The sequence below is a fragment of the Mizuhopecten yessoensis genome, unplaced genomic scaffold, assembly GCF_002113885.1.
Source record: "Mizuhopecten yessoensis strain PY_sf001 unplaced genomic scaffold, ASM211388v2 scaffold7443, whole genome shotgun sequence".
NCBI lineage: Eukaryota > Metazoa > Mollusca > Bivalvia > Pectinida > Pectinidae > Mizuhopecten > Mizuhopecten yessoensis.
The window spans coordinates 18,532-42,315 of record NW_018407050.1 but is presented as its reverse complement, the minus strand read 5'-3'; the positions used below and the strand labels follow the sequence as shown (position 1 = coordinate 42,315).

Genomic DNA, 23,784 nt, shown 5'->3' with positions numbered 1-23,784 from the left:
TAGAAATAAGAAAGTTGTTTAGAACGAAGAGAAAAGATAAGTTCCCAAATATAGTCGCCTGTTACGATCATGCCATTGGGACAGCAGGTATTATTCTTACATCCTACCTGCAGGAACATTTATCCACACAGAAAAAAGAAGGAAAATGCAAAACAATATTATCGGTATTTTATTGGTATTACTAACATGTTACAATTGTGTGACCGCAAAACGCACCAAAACACCGTGCGCATACCGTGCATATACGATCACACACCGTCCGCACATCGTCCACACATGGTGTGCACAACTATGCAATTTAACAATCGTTCGCCCCATTGTGCGCTTCTCTCTGCACAACTGTGCGATTTGGTACAATTTGTTGATCAACATTGCGGAATGAAAAAATTGAGGAAGGCTCGTATGCAATAATGTACACTGTATATATATATTACTGTAATTCTCTCATCTCTATAATTAAGATTATGTACAATTTTACAATGCGTGTAACACAGTATACAGTGACCGTTAGACTGTCAATAATTGGTTTGGCTCCTCGGTAACAGAACAGGTAAATAACAATTGAATGAGTGACCGGAGTTTTACCTAACACATAGAGCTCTGACACATAGAGCTGGACGATTAATATTTGTTATTTGCATTCGCTTAGGTCTATAGCTCCCATTCACCTGGTTTTCACACCTTGGCGAGTTACGTATGTGCCCCGGGCGGGGGAAAATTACGGTCCAGGTTCAAAGTGGCTATGTTTACCTGTGTTGCCGAGACTGTGTTGTAATTTTACATGTGTTGATTAAGGTCCTTTCGAAAAAAAACCGAAATCACCATTTCTAAATTTAAGAAAGTATAGACAGAAAGATAAGCTTATAGATGTATCTTGAATATAGAAACATACTAAAAAATCAAGTTTATATGTTTAAACACGAAACCGTATTTATTGTTGAGCCATTCCTCAATTTACACCAACCGCAATTGTTATCGCACAACGTTCGTCGATCGTCCGCACAAATGTGCGCAAGCAATGATCGTCCAATTTTTATCGTTCGCACTTCGTGCACACATCGGTCACACACACTTTTTTTATATATTTTTTTTATAGAAAGGAGTGCTACATTTAGAGACGCTACTGCTGCTGCTGCTGCTGCTGCTGCTGCTGCTGCTGCTGATGGTGATGATGATGATGATGATGAACGTGAATTTCAACAGGTATGCTATTTCAAATATATACTTAAATAGTTTTTTTCCTCGGCAAACGCCAAATGCCTATGTCAGTGTTTTCTATTGTTTGTCACAACCCCGGCTCTGACTTTGCGGCTATAGAATCACGTGGATATGTTGTCGACGAAGCTTTTTTTTGCTAATATTTTGCCTTTGTTTTACGATTTTGAATTCGTATAACAGGAAATGCATTTCACTAACAACTTTAAAGCTATATCCAGAGAAAAACTGATATATCACAATACTTTTTATCATTGTAGGCATATTGTTCAAGGAGTATCACAAACCTTGTTTATTAATGGATCAAAACCTCGACTGTAAGATCAATATTAGAGTATCTGGAAATTCAATCTGGACGAACATATTTCGGAAATTCAGTCATAATCTTTGTATGATGGATTGAACTATTGATTTTCCAGAATTATCTTAAAAATATGCTATTTTAGTCAATATAACCTATTCCCACGAAATTAATCTTGACCAAAGTCGGAATATATATTCTACCCTTTCACAGTACGAAAGGTACCAACACTTCTGCTAAATTGTGTTATACAAGTTGTACATGTTATGTGTTATTTAAAAAGAAAATATGTGTGACCACACAACGCACCAAAATAGCGTGCGAACATCGTGCATACATCGCCCACACACCGTCCGCACACCGTCGGCACATCGTCCACACATAGTGCTCACAACTGTGCGATTTAACAATCGTTCGCCAAGTTATGTGCTTCTCTAAGCACAACTGTGCGATTTGGTACAATTGGTTGATCAATATAACGGAAAGGAAAAAGCTGGAACCCTCGTATGGAATAAGGGACACGTTATATAAAATATCCTCATCAAACAAACACTACTTTGTTCAATCTTACAGTGCATGTTACACAGCATAACAGTGACTGTTGATTGTCAAGAATGGGTTTAGCCCCCTTATAACAGAACGGGTAAATAACATTTTGATGATTGACCGGAGTTTTACCTGGTCTGTGCCTGGCAAAGAGAGCTGATATGTGATACCGTATGACCGTATGAAAACACAACTGGACGTAAAGTATTTGTTGCTTGCAATTGTTTTTGTCTATAGCTCCCCTTCTCAAAGCAAAATAAATGTAATATTCGTCGGAAGGTGCAATGCATAGCGTATTCGGTTTTTACACGACCTGTGTTCGATTTTCCCATCGGATGTGGAAAGGTACCGGTCACCTGTACGGCCGCATGGTTCCCTCGGGTTCCCCGGTTTCCTCCGACATAACGACCCTCATGTGCGCTTTAATTATAGCCAACCAAAGGAATTAATTCATACTGACAAAACCTGTGTCATATTCGTTGATTAATGTAAAACATAAATATATCACTATTAAAAATATTGTTAGTCAACTCTGTTCTGTAAATGTATCCAACCGGCTTAGGTTGCAGTGTACAGTAGCGTACGGTGGCCATTGGTGATATTTTTGTACAATGAATAACCCCTGTAATATTACATGTATCAAAACTTAAAAACGAAATCAGCACTAAAATTGGCATATGCATGATGAAATGGACTTCACATTTACATACAAAAAAAAATAGAATTTGGTTTGAGACTACATTTTTGGCCATTTACAAATCTGTGTGTACACAACAAAAGCTAGCTTTTCATGTAGTCTATTTTTGTACTCCAGTTAAACGACCTATGCTAAACGTGAGTATTTCTGTTACCGAGATTGTTATAATTAATTTAAGACAGGTTTTGAGAAAAACAATACCACTTGCGTGGGTCAAATTTTGGGTTAAAAATCAAGTTTCTTTTGCATTTTTTGGCGTTTTTTGATGTGGTAACCATGGTTTTCACAACTCCTTAATCTGGAGAAATCACTTTTTGATAAGAAAAAAATATCTTCTAAAAAACCCATTTTCAAAATGTAGTTTATAAATATATATAAATATATATGTAGGTGTGTTACGCAGGATGAATCAGCTATCCATGTTTATCTGAGACATGCCCTTTATTTTTAGGATCAATCAATTTCTACTGTACTCTGCTACCTTAAATCATCATTATTATTTAACTTTAGAATTATATCACTGTTTGATATCTTTTTCTGGAATTTTTTAATGTCATCACGTTGTTGATTGGTAGTTTTATGAGATTCGTTTTAAATCTTATAGTTTCGATTAAGACTGGCCCAGAGACGGGACGCTAGACAACACCTGGAAGACACATTTGGCGGCATAGAGAACCACCATTACTGTACCAATGTCAAAGCCTATCTAAACATGATTTTGGAAAATCTGCCACCAGAACAATATGAAAAAACAGGTATAAAAAGCCGCTTACAAAATATATTGCAAATGGAAAGAGTATTTTGCAAGGTACCTGTAATACCAATATTGCAAATAAGAAAGAAGTTCATAAGCTAACTTTCAATAGTATCTAATTTTAGCCACACTTGTCTTTATGAGACCAGATATTGGGATATTTGCAACAATCGGTAGATATATATGTGACTGTTTTGTTACTTCGCAACAGTTTGATACACTTTCACGAATGACTATTTCAGAGATAATGACAGAAGACCCCTTCTTCGACAAACTGATAGACAGAATTACCAATGAGCCTAACCCAAAGACACTGTTTGCAATTTTACATCGTCGGGGAGTAATCACGCGTGAAGATATATGTTGCATCATGCATCCCCTTAGCAGCGATTCGGCCCAAATATTCAACCTCATAGAAGTACTGAAACGGAAACCGAATTGTCGTACAGCAATTGAAACAGCAGTGCGCGACTGTTTACAAGATGAACTTCTTAGTGGAGGTAAGAAACCTATATGTAGTGTATTTTATCCTGGCGCTCTTTGAATACTGATGATACACACACGACATGCAGGATAATATACAAATCATTATTTAAATTTACACTGAGCAATTTGATTATTTAAATACTATTTGATCCAAACACAGCTGTTTTGACGCGCTTGCTATGAATTGGCGTCATTGTTATTATATTGTCTATCCAAAACAATATTTAACTGAAAGCAACATATTGTAGAAGTATTTGTGTTTTAAAGTGCTGTTTTAAATTTTCTTCTCTGTAGAACCTGTTGAAACGGCACGATTAAATCAGGAAAACGCCTTGTGCTTTGGAGACTTACTTAAACTTGAACATTTCTTTGAGAGTGAAGATAGTTCAAACTCTGAAAATTTAACCGGGAAGCGGTGGAGCTGTTTACATCATGCTGCAGCCGACGGGGATTTAAGTCTCTATACACAACTTGAATCTTTATTTCTTGGAGAGATAGAGGATCAGGAAAAATATACATACATCCAAAGACATAGAGACGAGAAGAAAAATACGGTTTTGCATGGTGCAGTTGAATACGGTAACGATGAAGGGTGTGGCTATCTATGTAGACAGTACCCACAACTAACCAAATCTCGTAACGTCTTGCATCAGGAACCGATTCACCTGGCTATCGCTAAAAACAAAACTGATACAAACTGTCTGAAACAATTAATGGAAACTAACATTAGAACAGATCAACGAGCTGGGAATGTCATTGATGAAGTAGCAGCAGAGAGCATACAGCGTCTGCTACTCCTGACCTATACGTGTGACAATGTCGCAGTCATGAAGTACATGTTTGAGAAATATCCATATCTCGAAAATCACAGGGGGTTACATGGCAGATTGCCGATCCATTCTGCAGCCGCGAATGGAGGTCTCGAATGTGTTAGATATTTAAAGCAACATATGATAGAAGACCTTGACGGTAATCAAAGAAATGATGTCATCCAACGGTTGACAGATGACCACAGCAGCAACGTTTTACATATTGCATGTGAAGCCGGGTCACTAGATGTAATCGGCTATATAATCAATCAGTACCCTAGCCTACTTCACACCAAGGGTCGTCGAGGATTGGAGCCCATTTTTTACGCAGTGCAAGGCCAAGGTTCATTACAAACTTCTGTAAAAGTATTTGATGCTATAAGTGAGAAGAAGTCATCGAAACAAATATTAAATTATTTGATCAAAACTAGAAACCCAAAAGAAAACACTGTTCTACATCAAGCATGTACGTTAGGGAAAACGGATATCGTGGCATATCTACTTGAACATTACCCATCTTTGGAGGACGCACAAGGATCATCCGGTATGTCACCTCTGCATTCAGCTTCGATGACTGACGGGACATTAGAGTGTTTTCAATACATTCTCAATACAATAATTCAAAGTAGAAGTTATGATAACCAGATAGATTATCTCTCAAGAACAAGGGACGATAGAAACAGGACCGTTCTTCACGTAGCATGTCGATATGGAAGAACAGACATTGTTGAATATCTTCTCACAGCATATCCATCTCTAATCGATGTGAGAGGATTGAAAGGAAGACTACCAATACACAGTGCAGCAGAAAAGGTAGGGTCTTTTGAATGTTTTCAATATATTTTTGGATCTTTACTGCGAAATAAAAGTAGCGAGGAGCAGCTAGATTATCTGACACGTACAAGGGACAAACTTGATAGCACTGTACTACATGTAGCATGTTCTTACGGAAGGAAAGATATTGCTGAATATCTACTTACAAGATATCCATCACTGATTGATGTAAAAGGGTTTAACGGAAGACAACCAATACACAGAGCAGCAGAAAAGGAAGGGTCTTTGGAATGTTTTCAATATATTCTTGGATCTTTACTGCGAAATAAAAGTGACGAGGAGCAGCTAGATTATCTGACACGTACAAGGGACAAACTTGATAGCACTGTACTACATGTAGCATGTTCTTACGGAAGGAAAGATATTGCTGAATATCTACTTACAAGATATCCATCACTGATTGATGTAAAAGGGTTTAACGGAAGACAACCAATACACAGAGCAGCAGAAAAGGAAGGGTCTTTGGAATGTTTTCAATATATTCTTGGATCTTTACTGCGAAATAAAAGTGACGAGGAGCAGCTAGATTATCTGACACGTACAAGGGACAAACTTGATAGCACTGTACTACATGTAGCATGTTCTTACGGAAGGAAAGATATTGCTGAATATCTACTTACAAGATATCCATCACTGATTGATGTAAAAGGGTTTAACGGAAGACAACCAATACACAGAGCAGCAGAAAAGGAAGGGTCTTTGGAATGTTTTCAATATATTCTTGGATCTTTACTGCGAAATAAAAGTGACGAGGAGCAGCTAGATTATCTGACACGTACAAGGGACAAACTTGATAGCACTGTCCTACATTTAGCATGTCGATACGGAAGGAAAGATATTGCTGAATATCTACTTACAAGATATCCATCACTGATTGATGTAAAAGGGTTTAACGGAAGACAACCAATACACAGAGCAGCAGAAGAGAAAGGGTCTTTGGAATGTTTTCAATATATTCTTGGATCTTTACTGCGAAATAAAAGTGACGAGGAGCAGCTTGATTATCTAACACGTACACGGGACGATAACAATGAGACTGTTCTACATGTAGCGTGTTCACATGTAAGGACGGGTATTGCTAAATATGTACTCGAAAAATATCCATCACTCATTAATGTAAAAGGATGCCAAGGTGAAAAACCAATACATTATGCAGCAGGTGAAAATGCAACTCTTGAATGCTTTTTATCTATCCTCTCTATCACTTGCCCTAAAGGTAGGGTAATGCAGCGCTTTGACTATCTCACAAACACCAGAAATGATAACAACGACACCGTTTTACACTTGGCTTGTAAATACGGAAATAAAGACATAGTTCAGTATCTTCTCGATAAACACCCATCACTGATTGATTTGAAGGGAGCTAACGGTATGACACTTTTGCATTCGGCAGCAACGGAGCGTGGATCACTGAACTGTTTTAAGTATATCTTGCATAAATGTTGTAGAAAAAAACCTACAGATGAACAACATACATTTTTTAAATCAACTGTGGACGATCAAAATAACATAGTTCATGCTTTAGCTGTCAAGTGTGAAAGGGAAGATATCTTAACATTCCTCAAAAGGAATTATAAATCAGTTATATAACCGATTTACACAAATATTATCTCTAATGAAGTTTAGCATCCATGGCTAATTTATGTGGATGAATATTTTGGTATAACAATTACAATTCGCAACAACAGAGCACGTTCTTATCAATAAATCCTGCGTAGTTTAAATACGAATAGAACGGATAAAGAAATAAAAACACATTTAGAATCAACACTGGATGACCAAAATAACACAGCGCATGCCTCAGCGTGGAGGCCTTGGAACAAAATATCATAACATGCCTATGAAGGAAATATCTATTCCTGAAATAACCTTTTACAAACTATCTACAATAAGATTCATCAGTTTGGAAATATCAATGTTTTACCTTCTACACAAACAATGTAAGTATTAAACGTTTCGCAACGTTTCAAAACCGACTGGTCCCGTCGTCAATTGATTACAAATTATTACAAATTAATTCAGTTTCTGGGCAGAAATTTAACTTACATTTGGATACTTTCTATATACATAGATTTCCAATTTACTTTGAATACTAGGAACACCTGCCATTAAAGTATTTCAATACGGTATTTTCCTTGAGGAGGGCCCGTCTGAGTTGACGTAGAATATTACATACGCCAATGATTTAATGGGTGACTTTTATACGATTTCTGAGACAAACCACAGCACTGGACTGTAGAATCAGTTTAATGGCCAAGACAATCCGGGAATCAATTGCTTTTCAAACTGATTTTAAAAAGTTCAGATTTAGTAATAAGAGCAAATGTCAATTGATATTTTATGAGTTTGGAACTACAATTACAATGCAATTATCATTTCGGTGCACAGAATGTACTTCCGTTGTTGATAGATTTTTTTATGTTTTTAGTTTTAACAAATATTTGAATAACAAGTTATTGTTTTAGTTGAATAATGTGACAAGAATCTCAATAGAATGAAAATGGTTTTTGACCTTTGCATTTTTAAATAGGTCCAGGATATTTACCCCTGTTACCTTTAACATGAAGTAAATTCATTTCAGCCATGTGCCCTTGAAAGAGAGACTAGGTCTTTCTTTCAAAAAGTTAGTAACCACTCTTTCGAGCATGTTACAGGTCAAATATCAAGACTCCATACCTTGGAGAACTTGAAAATAAGTTTCTCAAATATGTTTCCTTGAAACAGAACTTTTGAAATGTGACCCCTACTGAAAACCGAAAGTTGAAAGAGAAATATACGCCTTGGTGTCCTCTACATCATTCCAGAATATGAAGCTAATATCTCCAATATTCTGGTTTCAAAAAGGTTAACTTTTTAATATTCGGCATTTGTGATCTTGAAAATAGGTCAAGGTAGTTCATTTTTACAAATCTGATGGCCAATCATCTCAGCTTGTTAGAGATCAAATATCAAGCCCTTTAAACTTCGCTGGAGTCTTTTTAAGTTCGGTACCCAAGAAAACGAAATTGATCCCTACCGAAAACTGAAGAATGGCGTTTGATACAAAAACGTTTCTTCGCAAAGTTTTGTATTTTTACTTGACACAGCATAAGTAAAGATGAAACTGATGGCTTCAGGTGTTATTGAGTAATCGCAATAATAGAAATGATGGATATGACGACATGGCGGCCATCTAGGATTTTTGATCAAGTCAAATGTCTTGACTGGCTGAAATCTGCTTACAAAAGCATCACAATAAAACGGTTTTAATATATTGTTGGCTATCCAAAGGAAATATTTAAAATGGCGTAAGACGAACAGTAAACGTTTTAGAAACAATGAAGACATCAAATTGATCAGAATGGTTGTTTCAGAAAAAAATTAAACCGGTGAAAATGTGACCTTTGACACGTAAGCGTAATGATATGATGTAATGAAAAAAATGTTAGCCTTGAATCTGATCTACATCGATATAATTGCATGAATAGATTTTGAATTTGTGCCTTTAAAACTTTGATATATGACCTCATGGCGACCATATTGGATTTCTGACCTAATTGGAAATGTTGCATTGATACCTTCTAATCAGGTCCTACACTAACCCTAAAACTAAGAACACATTTGCTACAAATCAAAAGAAAAGGACGCCACAATTATATGGCAGAATAATAAGGATAATAAGAAAAAGAAGAATTAAAATGCAAATAATAGGTTGTTTCTCCAGATTATATCATTCTCAAAGCTCTAAGTAAAAAATACGATGCAGTTACCTTTATCCACACTTTATGTAAATATGTACAAAGGTATTAACTAAGCACATGCGATTTGATCCATACCTACATAAGTGGATTTAGCATAATACTAAATGTTATATCAACCTGTATACTTGATATGACCCTTACTTATATTGCATTTTTTATACTTGATATGACCCTTACTAATATTGCATGTTTTTATACTTGATATGACCCTTACTTATATTGCATGTTTTTATTTTCGTAATTAAGAAGTAATTCAGAAATGAGTCAGAAGATCATGTAATGACCGTCTCTGAACAGTCATTGCAAAGGTTACGTTTATGACGTCTAATTGTATATGACGTCACACGCACCGGAAACAAATATCCCTGTATAATAATACTATGGTTGCTACATACTTTCAGTAGTTATATTCAGTACGAATATAACAAGTGTAACTATTCAGTTATTGTTTTCTGTTGTTTTCTTGTTAACATTATATAAGCAAAATCAATAATATTTTATTCATTGCGGTAATTTAAACCAAAGCTTATTGATGTTGTTTACTTTGCGGTTGTTTTTTTTTTGCTTTTTTGCCCGAAGTGAGTGTATGCCGTTGTGTGGCCTATATCGTCTGTCTGTCAACTTTTCACCAAAACACCACCTATTCCAGAATGATTGAATGGATTTTAAACAAATTTGGTGTTGAGCTAGAGAAAGAGGTGCTGCACCCAATACGGGAACCCTTTTTTTAAATTCTACTTCTTGAGTATCGTTAAAGGGATTTTAATCTAAACTTGTCTGGATCGTCTTTGGATTGGGATGCATGGTAAATATATAAAATATTTTTCCATGAGGACAAGCTAAATTTGGACCTAAATTTGTCTGGATCATCCCGGGGACATACAAGTTTAAGGTTTACTTAGGTGTAATATTCACACAACAAATCTAGGAAATATGTTTTTGAAACCCATTTTCTGTTTCATATAAAAACTATATCAGGTGAGCTATTTGTTTAAAGATCAATGGTGCAATGGAGTGTGTATATTGCAAGGCATGCTTCGAATTATCAAATATTTCACATATTTACTGTACCATGAAATTTATATTGTGTACATTGTGTTTACAACAATGAAACATTATTCAGATCCTTAGAAACTTAGAATGTGATGATTACTGTATTGTTACAATAACCAAGCGGTATGTTATTCCGATTTGACTCGTTACACTTAGATCTTTTGAGTGTAACAAACAAAATCAAGATCAGAGGTTATTGAAAGAATCAAATCCATGTTGATTTGACTCGTATTTTTGTACGTTTTGTTATAATACAACTGATTACGTACTCTATATAAATAACAAGTTTACACGTTGGATTTAAATAATGTTAGGCTAATAATATTAGCTATGTTACTGTTATTGACCCAATATAAAGAAAGTTAAAACAGAAGGTTAATACTTGCATATACAATAGATTTATCCCGTCGATGAAATTGTTTGTTAATCTGTTTTACTTTTATTGCGAGTAAAACATATTGTCCTTATTGTTAATCACCTTTAGAGGATTAGACTGCGTCTGCTGAAATAAAACTAACATTCTCACGAGTAATTGTAAGTGTATGAAAGGCGGGAATTCTCATTAATACGAGTGAAGTACGTCATCAATTCTGCGCCATGTCCAGATATACACGTTGTTTGTAACTTGTAGACTTGCAACTTTCACTTAGGTACTAACGTGCTATTATTTATATATTCATAAACGTATGAATGAAACCACTCTTGTATTATGATGGCGGGACTTCTTCAAGGCTATAACTGTGCCCCATTAAAGCATATTAAGTGCGAAGTTTGTTTTGAAAAAAATGTCTTATTACACATGTGTTATGCCAATAGTATGTGTTTTTAATGTGTTTATTCACTGCTGATGTTCTAAATAACATAATTATTTGGTAATGTGTTATGCGTTTTGTCATTGGTTTTGATTAATCAAATTCGTAAAGCAGATTGGATGGAACTTACCATGATGTCATACGGTACACAGGTTACACGTACACTTGTTTTGACAGGTAGTTACGTATACGATTTAGTTGTACGTGTTTAAATGAAGCTTGCTAAACCTCTCTATTATTGGACGTGTTACATGAAACAGCTGTTGAAATACAATATCACGAGATCTTGATTACCCTCGATATTTAAAGCTGTGTGTTTACCTTCAAACGAACTTTTCGATTGACAATCAAACTCTTTGATTTGCAAAAAAGTCTATTGCGTCATACAATGTTAACTGTTTTAATACATGTGAAAGGTAATTTCGTGAGTTAACCAGTTTGAAATTATCTCCAGTCATACAGAGGGTTTTGACATCAATGCAATGTTTGAGTCTATGAAAAGATTTATGATAAAAACACATTGAAGGTTAGTTTATGAGAGTTTGAAATATTTTGTTTTATAATATAGATAGTTAGGTTTTTTCTATATCTGTGTTACATCATTTCATCTGTTAAAAGCTAATACTTAGTCTTATATATTTGTGTAAATGTACAAGTGAAATATGATTTCACAAGTTGTAAATATTGTAAATTTTTATGTCAGCCATATGAGATATGAGACCTGTGACTGAATGTGTTGTCGCATAAAGTATATAATCCCCTGATTTCTAAAAGATGTGTTAGAGGAATACAAATATTATGCTTATTGTTATATTCGTGGTGCGATACATTCGATATTGTGTACTCTGTTACAATAAACACGTATATGTTATATCGACCTCAGCGGAGGTTAATATAATGCTATAACATTATTTAGTGAAATTAACCATGTATTGTGCATTTTGTGTGATCATGTGCTAGTTGTGTTGTTATTTGATCAAGATCTCTTGTAATGTACACGTTGTGTTACAATTATAACAGATTTTTTACGGGGAAATACAATCACAATGCCCACCATTATTTTTTGTGTATGCAGTGTACATAATCTCAAAATATTACACTAATACAATGATAGTATCCATGGCGTGATAACTCTTATATTAAGTATGCTTTTATATTGTCAATAAAATATGTTATTGTAATGCTTAGATCCATGTCAACAAGAATGTTGTATTGTGTACACTGTGTTTAAATCGGCTGACATCATGTAACATTATATATATATATATATATATATATATTCCTTCAAGTAGAATTGTACACATAATACAAAAATACGATTTGTTATCGTACATGTACTTGATGTTTTTATGTCATGTATTGACGTCGTATATGCAATCCAAATCTGCCTAATCCGTATTTTCCACATTTGTACTACATTATGTATGCATTGAAAACAAATCAACACAAAAGAGTAATATGTTTTTATTATCTCATTGTTGTACAAGTTATCGTTTAGTCAAGGATATTTTTTCCTTAAATTAAAATCATAAACGACATTAAAAACTTAAAACTCAAAATGACATAAAGATGTATTTAATTTTTGAAAGTGCTAGAATAATGTACAGTACAACTGTTTTTGTTGGATGCATGTATACATCATAATGCTGATCCCGGAGCATGTAGTACTTACTATATCAGCTTGAAAGTTGTAATTTACTTTTCCCAAAACCTGTGACGGATACGTATACTTATACTACGGTGAGTGCAATTCATTTCAATTGAGAGAGTTTGAAATATTGTTACTTTTAAAGTATTTAATAGAAAACAAAATGTTTTTCGAGATTTTTCAATTTCAGTCATTTCTATTACAAATGCACTTTTTGATAATACGTAGCCAAAACTCCCTGTTAATAAGGTAATCGCTTTACGTTTATAATATTTTTTTTGTTTATTTTTATACGTGTTTTGATTGTAACATTCCAAGTCGAAATATTTAAATCTAGTTTTCCTTTAATTTTTTCAATTTTGTTAAAACTACGACTCTTGGGCAGACTGAAATTATAAGTAAACATATGCTAACATTCGACATTGTCGAAATCTAGAAGTGCACGTGTAATATCTTAACATCATTTAATGATGAGCTTGATATTATTTTTAATAGATCTTGTATATTACACGGCGTGCTATAATACGTTAATATATAATGGATTTTAAAGTTGCTTAGTTTTTGTTTGATGACATATTACGTAGGTATACCAAATGCAAATTTGAAGTGGCTGGATATTCTGACGGAGGGGGTACGGTATATAAACTGAGGTTACTACCCCGTATTGTCACTTCAGATATCCTGCACACTTACACAGTTTTACATCTTTTCCTCATATTTTGTCGTTTCGGAATGTCAAGGTTAACACGTATTTTGTGAAGTCTTTATGTACAGAACAACAAATGTATTACGTCTATTATTTAGCAGATCGCGACCAAATACAACGTTTCTTATATGAGAGTAAAAAGTATTTTTCATATATGTATATTGAACTTCGAGAATAATTACTATATCTCAAGTATATATATCAGAGTTTCAGATATGCAAATTCATACATAGTGATGTGCTCATTAGAGAAAACAGTTATTGTGTTTTGAGGAGTGATACCCAGATATCTCCAACACACACATAACGGGTTTTCAAACGTTCGCCTCCATGTGACGGATGCCTAACATTTTGTTATGATACATGTAGCTTTATCTTAAACCCATTACTTTTGTTTAACTTTGAGGTCTTACATGATCTACCGCAAAAATAAGCCGACGTTTGTACGTTTAAGAAGTGTTTTATGCAAAATAAATTGTGTCCTTTATAACATGTCGTCTTGTTAGTTGTGTGAACTATAATTTGTCTTGGGGAACTGTGTTGGGTCAGCTTCGACATAATCTTCTAGTAATATAGTAAATAAAAAGACTGTTATACACAGAAGTACCTACAAATATAGTGTATAAAATAACACCTACTAGGTAAACAAATGTATGTTTCAGGTTACATAATTGAGTAGGGCGTAAGGGATTTTTTTTTTTTGTAGAAATTGCCAAAATCGCTTAACACAGTTATTCTCACCAATATCATTCATTTTTCATTATATTTTGAGGTCTTTCAAATAGTAAAACGGGGTTTCAATTTTGTTATGATAACTGCATGTGAAATAGTGAGGAGTCATAAAGACAACGGCAATATCGGTACGTTCGAATTGGACGTTCACGTTAGTTCTAGTGAGATAAATATGGTAGGATCTAAGGAAAAAAACGGTTTGGGTACCTGAAACATAATATAAATACTTATTTATTTGTCTCATGTCAATGTTAATTACAGACCTCTTTATACACTTATTAAAACGTGAGATAAATATTACTTGCAAATGGTATTGTTATTTACAGAACTATTTCTACAGACAGTCGTCAGATCAATATTACTAACTGGTGTTAATTTAAATTACAGAATTTTGTATTTAGACAGGAAAAACGGAGATAAAAAGTCCCTGCTAATATTAATGTTTATTTCAGAACTTTTAATGTAAACATTGAAACGACAAGAAAATAGTCCTAACTAGTGTTGATTTCAAAAACATATCTTTTTATTCCGACAGTGAAACCTCATGTAAATAGTAGTTACTAATGTTAATATAAATTACAGAATTTCTTATTCAGACAGTAAAACGTCAAATAAGTAGGACTTACTGATGTTAATATAGATTACAGAACTCTTTATACAGACAGTAAAACGTCAGATAAAAATGACTTAGTGATGTTACATGTAATGTAAATTACAGAACTCTTTATACAGACAGTAAAACGTCAGATAAAAATGTCTTACTGATGTTAATATAAATTACAGAACTCTTTATACAGACAGTAAAACGTCAGATAAAAATGACTTACTGATGCTAATATAGATTACAGAACTTTTTATTCAGACAGTAAAACGTCAAATGAGTAGGACTTACTGATGTTAATATAAATTACAGAACTCTTTATACAGACAGTAAAACGTCAGATAAAAATGACTTACTGATGCTAATATAGATTACAGAACTTTTTATTCAGACAGTAAAACGTCAAATGAGTAGGACTTACTGATGTTAATATAAATTACAGAACTCTTTATACAGACAGTAAAACGTCAGATAAAAATGACTTACTGATGCTAATATAGATTACAGAACTTTTTATTCAGACAGTAAAACGTCAAATGAGTAGGACTTACTGATGTTAATATAAATTACAGAACTCTTTATACAGACAGTAAAACGTCAGATAAAAATGACTTACTGATGCTAATATAGATTACAGAACTTTTTATTCAGACAGTAAAACGTCAAATAAGTAGGACTTACTGCTGTAAATGTAAATTACAGAACTCTTTATACAGACAGTAAAACGTCAGATAAAAATGACTTACTGATGCTAATATAGATTACAGAACTTTTTATTCAGACAGTAAAACGTCAAATAAGTAGGACTTACTGCTGTAAATGTAAATTACAGAACTCTTTATACAGACAGTAAAACGTCAGATAAAAATGACTTACTGATGCTAATATAGATTACAGAACTTTTTATTCAGACAGTAAAACGTCAAATAAGTAGGACTTACTGCTGTAAATGTAAATTACAGAACTCTTTATACAGACAGTAAAACGTCAGATAAAAATGACTTACTGATGCTAATATAGATTACAGAACTTTTTATTCAGACAGTAAAACGTCAAATAAGTAGGACTTACTGCTGTAAATGTAAATTACAGAACTCTTTATACAGACAGTAAAACGTCAAATAAAAATGACTTACTGATGCTAATATAGATTACAGAACTTTTTATTCAGACAGTAAAACGTCAAATAAGTAGGACTTACTGCTGTAAATGTAAATTACAGAACTCTTTATACAGACAGTAAAACGTCAAATAAAAATGACTTACTGATGCTAATATAGATTACAGAACTTTTTATTCAGACAGTAAAACGTCAAATAAGTAGGACTTACTGCTGTAAATGTAAATTACAGAACTCTTTATACAGACAGTAAAACGTCAAATAAAAATGACTTACTGATGCTAATATAGATTACAGAACTTTTTATTCAGACAGTAAAACGTCAAATAAGTAGGACTTACTGCTGTAAATGTAAATTACAGAACTCTTTATACAGACAGTAAAACGTCAAATAAAAATGACTTACTGATGCTAATATAGATTACAGAACTTTTTATTCAGACAGTAAAACGTCAAATAAGTAGGACTTACTGCTGTAAATGTAAATTACAGAACTCTTTATACAGACAGTAAAACGTCAAATAAAAATGACTTACTGATGCTAATATAGATTACAGAACTTTTTATTCAGACAGTAAAACGTCAAATAAGTAGGACTTACTGCTGTAAATGTAAATTACAGAACTCTTTATACAGACAGTAAAACGTCAAATAAAAATGACTTACTGATGCTAATATAGATTACAGAACTTTTTATTCAGACAGTAAAACGTCAAATAAGTAGGACTTACTGCTGTAAATGTAAATTACAGAACTCTTTATACAGACAGTAAAACGTCAAATAAAAATGACTTACTGATGCTAATATAGATTACAGAACTTTTTATTCAGACAGTAAAACGTCAAATAAGTAGGACTTACTGCTGTAAATGTAAATTACAGAACTCTTTATACAGACAGTAAAACGTCAAATAAAAATGACTTACTGATGCTAATATAGATTACAGAACTTTTTATTCAGACAGTAAAACGTCAAATAAGTAGGACTTACTGCTGTAAATGTAAATTACAGAACTCTTTATACAGACAGTAAAACGTCAAATAAAAATGACTTACTGATGCTAATATAGATTACAGAACTTTTTATTCAGACAGTAAAACGTCAAATAAGTAGGACTTACTGCTGTAAATGTAAATTACAGAACTCTTTATACAGACAGTAAAACGTCAAATAAAAATGACTTACTGATGCTAATATAGATTACAGAACTTTTTATTCAGACAGTAAAACGTCAAATAAGTAGGACTTACTGCTGTAAATGTAAATTACAGAACTCTTTATACAGACAGTAAAACGTCAAATAAAAATGACTTACTGATGCTAATATAGATTACAGAACTTTTTATTCAGACAGTAAAACGTCAAATAAGTAGGACTTACTGCTTTAAATGTAAATTACAGAACTCTTTATACAGACAGTAAAACGTCAGATAAAAATGACTTACTGATGCTAATATAGATTACAGAACTTTTTATTCCGACAGTAAAACGTCAAATAAGTAGGACTTACTGCTTTAAATGTAAATTACTGAACTCTTTATACAGACAGTAAAACGCCAAATAAAAATGACTTACTGATATTATTATAAATTACAGAACTCTTTGTACAGACAGTAAAACGTCAAATAAATAGGACTTACTGATGTTAATAAAAATTACAGAACTCTTTATACAGAAAATAAAATGTCAAATAAATAGGACTTACTGATGTTAATGTAAATTACATAGCTTTATTTAGACAATAAAACGTCAAAACAATAGGACTTACTGATGTTAATATAAGTTACAGAACTCTTTGTACAAACAGTAAAACGTCAAATATATAGGAAATACTGATGTTAATATAAAATACAGAACTTGTTAAAGAACTTTGAAAGCAAGAAATTAAGTAATATATCCATCAAATTAATTGATGCAATTAAATTTTCTGATGGAAAACATTATAAATTTGGTAAATCACTAACTTGAAGACGAGGTCATGTTAGAAAATCTGGACAACAGGTCAGTGGCGTGGACGGACACACCAAAGCAATGTCGATTGCTGTCTTCCTCTCCTTTGATAGCATAGCTGTGCTGTTGGAGTTTAGGATCAAAGATTGAGTTAATTTCACCATTCATTCCTGTTTTTAAATAGACGATGAATAGATGAATAACAATTTATAAGTAATAACATTTGTAATTAAGACTACAATTTATCTATGAGTGTAGAAATAGTCCTTCTTGTTACTTGCTTTCAGATATATCGTAAACGCTAACATTCTGTTATATTTACAACAGTATCAGTAAGTCTTTAAAGCTGGTAAACGATAGACGTGCAACATCGATGCACTAATTTTCCAGTCTAATAGTAATACAATGATTCTACCATATATGAGTTTGTCCCGATAATACATTTCGTTAATTCGCCATGTGTATTCATCTGTTAGCAACACAAGCATGTAACAATAATCAAACGTACATCAATTCAAACTTTTTATTGCTCACCCCTCAAACCAAATCATCACAACCCTTCCCATCCCAGATCAACAGAACCTAACCTTGACATCGACCCCATATCCCATCACTACAATCCCACATCCCAAATAAAACTCCGCCCAAAACACATACTTATGATCACAAATGTGGTGCAACGTCGTTAACGTTCTGAGTTGTACAATACAAATGGCTGTTTATAAACTGCTAAATGTTATCTGTTACAACATGAGTAATGCGCAGAAAGCATCTTACAGATGTACATCAACGCCCGCAAGTGTGACGTCGGTAACTCGATTCGTGTTGATATTTTTCTGACCACTGTGCATTCATAATAAACTATGCATCTTTACAATGGTTAAGAATAGTATGTGTATAGTATGTGTAGCCACGTATTAGAAGATACACACACTGTCTGAACGATTGCAGATAAATAATCCTTCTCTGTTCATAACATTCACTTATATAAGAAGGTAACTGTACCCTTACGTAGAATCACTCATTCAATCCAACGTTGGACTGTCCCTAGACAAAATCTGTTTGTGTTTGACTTTCGGCATAGTGGTGACGTCATAGACTCTACTGTATACATGGACACTGTACCGATTGAACAACTATATAACCCGGAAGCGTTTTAGTGATGAAAAGATATTCGATATAAAAGAGAGTACAACTATATTTAAATTGAAGTCGAAAAAAAAGTCATTACGTATGCAATATTTTACACATTAAAAAACATTACTTGCATTTTTGATTTTTTGAATACCGATACAGGTTTAAAAAGGATTTTTGCAAAAGTACATGCAGGTGTTATTTATTTCATTTCTCAAATACCTAAACAATGTATTTTTTATTTTTTACATTTAATCGGGGTGGGGGGTTAAAACTGCGGTGATCGCGTTCTTCCTGTTAGCCCCGTCAATCAATTCTGTGTTGCGTGGATGTAAAGGATCTTAAACAAATATAAGCTGCCAACACATTAATATGCTGAAACTTACTTATATGATCGTCTGCATTAAGCGAGAGGTCACAGTACAGGTAGAAACATCGAGTAACGTGCTACGCGGGAAAATGAATGAAATTGTCTCGCTCGAAATTGTTTGATTATATTTCAACGTTAGTTTTGCTGGCATTTCGAACACCTTTTGTTTAAATTGAGGGCCAAATACCAGTTTAACTTACGTATTGCACAATGTATATTACGCGTACGATGCCGTTCAACATCAAGTTAATAACATCATTTCAACCTTTAAGATGAAACGAGAGTAGGAAGTGGTTTTCATAAACTTGTGGCGATTTCATACCCTAAACAATTAAAAGTAAGACTATATCGTTGAATTCGTACAAAGACGTATGCTTGATCACGTTTTAAGAAATGATAACTGACAACAAAGAATTATGGTAATCATGTTAAATTATTGGTAAATCTTTGCTCAGCTTTGCTCACGGAAAATACTCAATTCAACATGAATTTCCTCCATTGTAAACAACATGTCGTTTTCCTTTAGTAATTTTTTTAGATATTAAAAGCAATTCGTTCTAACATTGATACGTATTTTTTGAAACATGCAACTAGAAGTGCAATGTCACCTGTAACTATTGATAACAGAATTTAGCCTGTCGTCTTTCGCGTTTATTTTTATAAAAAGACACACAAATGTGCTCATATACACATACCAACAAGTCATATTTGCATTCTCCTCCACATTGGTCACGCATCAGCAGCGGACGCAAAGGCTCATATACCTAGAAATTAAGACGGACTACCCACTTTACAGAATACGTTACAGCTGCAGGTATGTTTCAAAGATGTGACACCTTTCAATGTGTTGACGGACTCTTCACACAATGAAATAGCTTCAAATTCAATGCTATTGTTGCATATATCTTCCGAATGATATATTGTATAGTTTGCGTGCATTGTGTCAGGTAACATATTGTAAATAGATATGGTGAAACCTTGAATAAGAACATATTTGCATATAGGGATTGAACGGCGTTTTTTAAATTTTCATGCCGGTATGAACGCAAATCGGTTACATCCATACGGCTTCATGTTTAATATGGATGTAACCAATTTGCGTTCATACCGACATGAAACTTTAAAAAACGCCGTTCAATCCATATTTTTACATTTTTACTATATAAGTTTTGTTTCATTTTATATATTTGATCTTAAATAATTTATTTATTAACTGCTTTTTGTATATGCGTCGTCCTTTAAACAACATTGGCGGAACAGCCCTATTTAGATCAAATTGGCGCCAATAATTAACTGTAGTTATCTGAGCGTTTGACGCATGGGCATTCTCCATGTTATCCAAAGCTAAACGACAAGACTCTCATTAAACAAGGTTAATCTTTGACGTCATAGGTAAATCACGTGTATCGTCACAAGGGTTAAGGCTTTCATACTCGAATGAATGGAAATTTTGCTGGTAATGTTCATATAGTGGGTTGCAGCCACAATGTAAATATAAATATATAATTGTATATAAGCAATTGTGTCAGAAAATTGATGGAAAGAATACACAAAATAACGAACTAATAACTTTAACTGACTGAAGGTCGTAATCAACGTCTTTTGTCAAATCATGGAATAATATGATAATAATAATGGAATTTTATGATATCATCATATTTTGTGAATATGTTTTTAACTTGTACTTAATATAATATTCATTCCGTTTTGCCCATTACATTATTATTATGTAATTTTTTCTATACTTAAGCAGCTTGTTTTTTCTTGTCGGTCTTTATATCTTTTTTTTCTATACTTCACATGGACATTTTCATTTGTTCCATTTTTTTTTCATTTTTTTTTTTGTATAATAAGATACCAATCACAAATGAAAAATTTAGAACAAGCTTATCTGTTGCTATTTTTTTAACAGTTATTCTTCATTAAATAAAGAAAATTTAAGGTGTCTTTAAAACCCTCTACATTGTTTCATTTTTTCGCTACAACAGGTAACTTCAAGATACTGTCCTATTTTTTTCAGAACGCGACTATCTTCAAAACAACGAGGAAAGCTTTCAGTGAATCTTATCTATTTTCTAATGATTTACATTCACCTTTGGAAATTGTGGATTCAGAATACCTGAAAACAGTCTTCCTGTCAACGAAGACGAAGCATCTCCTATTTCCTGAAAACAGAATTGTCGTTAAGCGCGTACACTATAACTTGATGGTATCTGATAGGTCGCATAGTTAACTCCAGTTCAATCCTGTTTACTTAACTCATACTATATTTCTCAAACGCTTATTCATGTATATTTTGAAGGAGTCCTGTCAAACTGGTTTTATTCCTGATATTGTGAGAATACTTCGCAAGTATGATTTGTTTAATTATCTGTTGCAGTATATTTCAGATACAGTTTTTCCAAGTAGTTCATCATGGAAGTCAATTTCCTATAAAGCAGTTTATAATTGGGAAGAATTAATGATGTACGATAGAATGAACAACGATTCAGATTTCACAAGATTTTTGCTCATTCATGATGTAATTTCTCCACATATTTTATGGACAGTAGCATTAAAATTCCCTGAACATCTAAGCAAGATAAGCAATATAGTTCGATTATGTGTTAATTTAAGATCAACAAATAGTATTGAATTATGCCATTTTTGTGGTATTTTACATAATGACTGTATAACACATATAGTAATTCATTGTACAAAAACTGAAAGTCTAAGAGACGATCTATGGTGTCTTATAAGTACGGCTTTTGATATAGAACTTGGCATGTTCTTATCCTTCTTGTCTGATTATGATTTAATTCATGTATTGTTAGGGGGTAGCCTTCCCCACATATTAAGTTCAACTGATTATGTAACCTTTGTACTGCATAATGCTATTTTTATTGACAAAATGTTGCTGTTGTATCAGTGTTAATAATGATATAACACGTACAAACGTACGTACAATAGCAATGTCTACCTAATTATTATTTTTTTCTCTTATTTTGTGTGTGTTTATGTGTGGGTAAGCCCGAGAAGACCTTGTTGGTAGGGCTTTCCCCAACCCTTGGAAACCTCAGGATTCCCAGACATTCTAATTATTTTGTATGGTTTGCTGTTAACGAGACCATTCTTTCTGTATTTACTAAACTAATTCAAGATTCATTAACATCTCTCTTCATCTCTGTAGTTAACTGATGTATTTATGTGCATGTAAGTATCAATTAATAATATTTGATTTGTATTTTGACAACACTGTATATTTTTGTAAATCTTCAATTTGGAGGAAATAAAAAAATAAATAATAATAACTTGATGGTATCTAATAGGTCGCATAGTTAACTCCAGTTCAATCCTGTTTGCCAGTATAACATAAACGATACTCTGAAGTGTCATAGTTTGCCCTTTTATGATTTCAGCCTCTGTCACGGCTTCATGCCAAGCAGGGCGTGTAAATTATTTGGGCCTGAACGGCGATATGAGTGACACAGAACATGTCAGTTATAATATATCCAAACAGCTACCTTTTTGTTTAAACATTCGCGAAGAGAAGCTTGTGTTGTATGTAACGTATGCTACTCAACATAACATAGATGATGTTATACGAATGTTGTCTAAATTTAAGTGGGAAAAACTCGGTGTTGAGAGTTCATATGGCATCGAAGAAATGTACATAGGTGTTGCATGTTTTTAACAGGCAAAGGTAAAAGCGGAAAATTCATTAAACTAATTAAGTTAAAGAATGTTTAATGTTAATAAACTAAGTCCTTATACTAACATTTGATTGAGGTTTGGTTAACGGTAGGTGATACCTCGATACGTTAACACAGTAAATCTTAGAACTGAGACCGATTTGAGGTCTGGTTAACGGTAGGCCATATATGTACCTCAATACGGTAATACAGTAAACGTTCGATCAACTATCTGTTTGGGTTCGTTTAACGGTAAATCATACCTGTATACGTGAACACAGCTATATTAAGAACTAGCATCAGTTTGAAGCCTGGTAGACGGTAGCTAACTGACGTCTGTATAATAAAACCCTAAAAACTAACCTAACATTTGGCTGAGGCCTAGTACACGGCAGGTCTTCGGCGTCGATATGTTAACATTTAAACGAGTCGTAGAACGATCATTGTTCATCAATTAGGGACAGGAAACAGCTATTCACAACATAACTAATGTTTATATCTAGTATATTCCATTAACCTCAATTTAACAGGTACAGGGGTTTAATCGGAATAGTTAGTAGAAGTTACTTGTTTATATGAATATGTTCAAATGCTATGCCTGAAAA

At 33.4% G+C, this 23,784-nt stretch overlaps 1 protein-coding gene across 1 annotated transcript; it reads left to right on the top strand.

The window, feature by feature from the left end:
- Positions 1–1,169: 1,169 nt before the first annotated feature.
- Positions 1,170–22,973, top strand: LOC110453552. The gene is made up of 5 exons (XM_021502529.1): positions 1,170–1,203; positions 3,364–3,514; positions 3,756–4,013; positions 4,294–4,831; positions 22,907–22,973. The coding sequence occupies exons 2-5, from the start codon at positions 3,472–3,474 to the stop codon at positions 22,971–22,973; spliced, it is 906 nt and encodes a 301-aa protein (XP_021358204.1). The 5' UTR covers positions 1,170–1,203; positions 3,364–3,471.
- The last annotated feature ends 811 nt before the right edge of the window (positions 22,974–23,784 follow it).

Excerpts from the sequence above, each read along its gene's own strand:
- LOC110453552 (XM_021502529.1), top strand. The coding sequence starts at position 3,472 with ATGATTTTGGAAAATCTGCCACCAGAACAATATGAAAAAACAG. Across the intron at positions 4,014-4,293 it reads AGATGAACTTCTTAGTGGAG|AACCTGTTGAAACGGCACGA; the intron begins GTAAGAAACCTA and ends TCTTCTCTGTAG. Across the intron at positions 4,832-22,906 it reads GACAATGTCGCAGTCATGAA|CCTCTGTCACGGCTTCATGC; the intron begins GTACATGTTTGA and ends TTATGATTTCAG.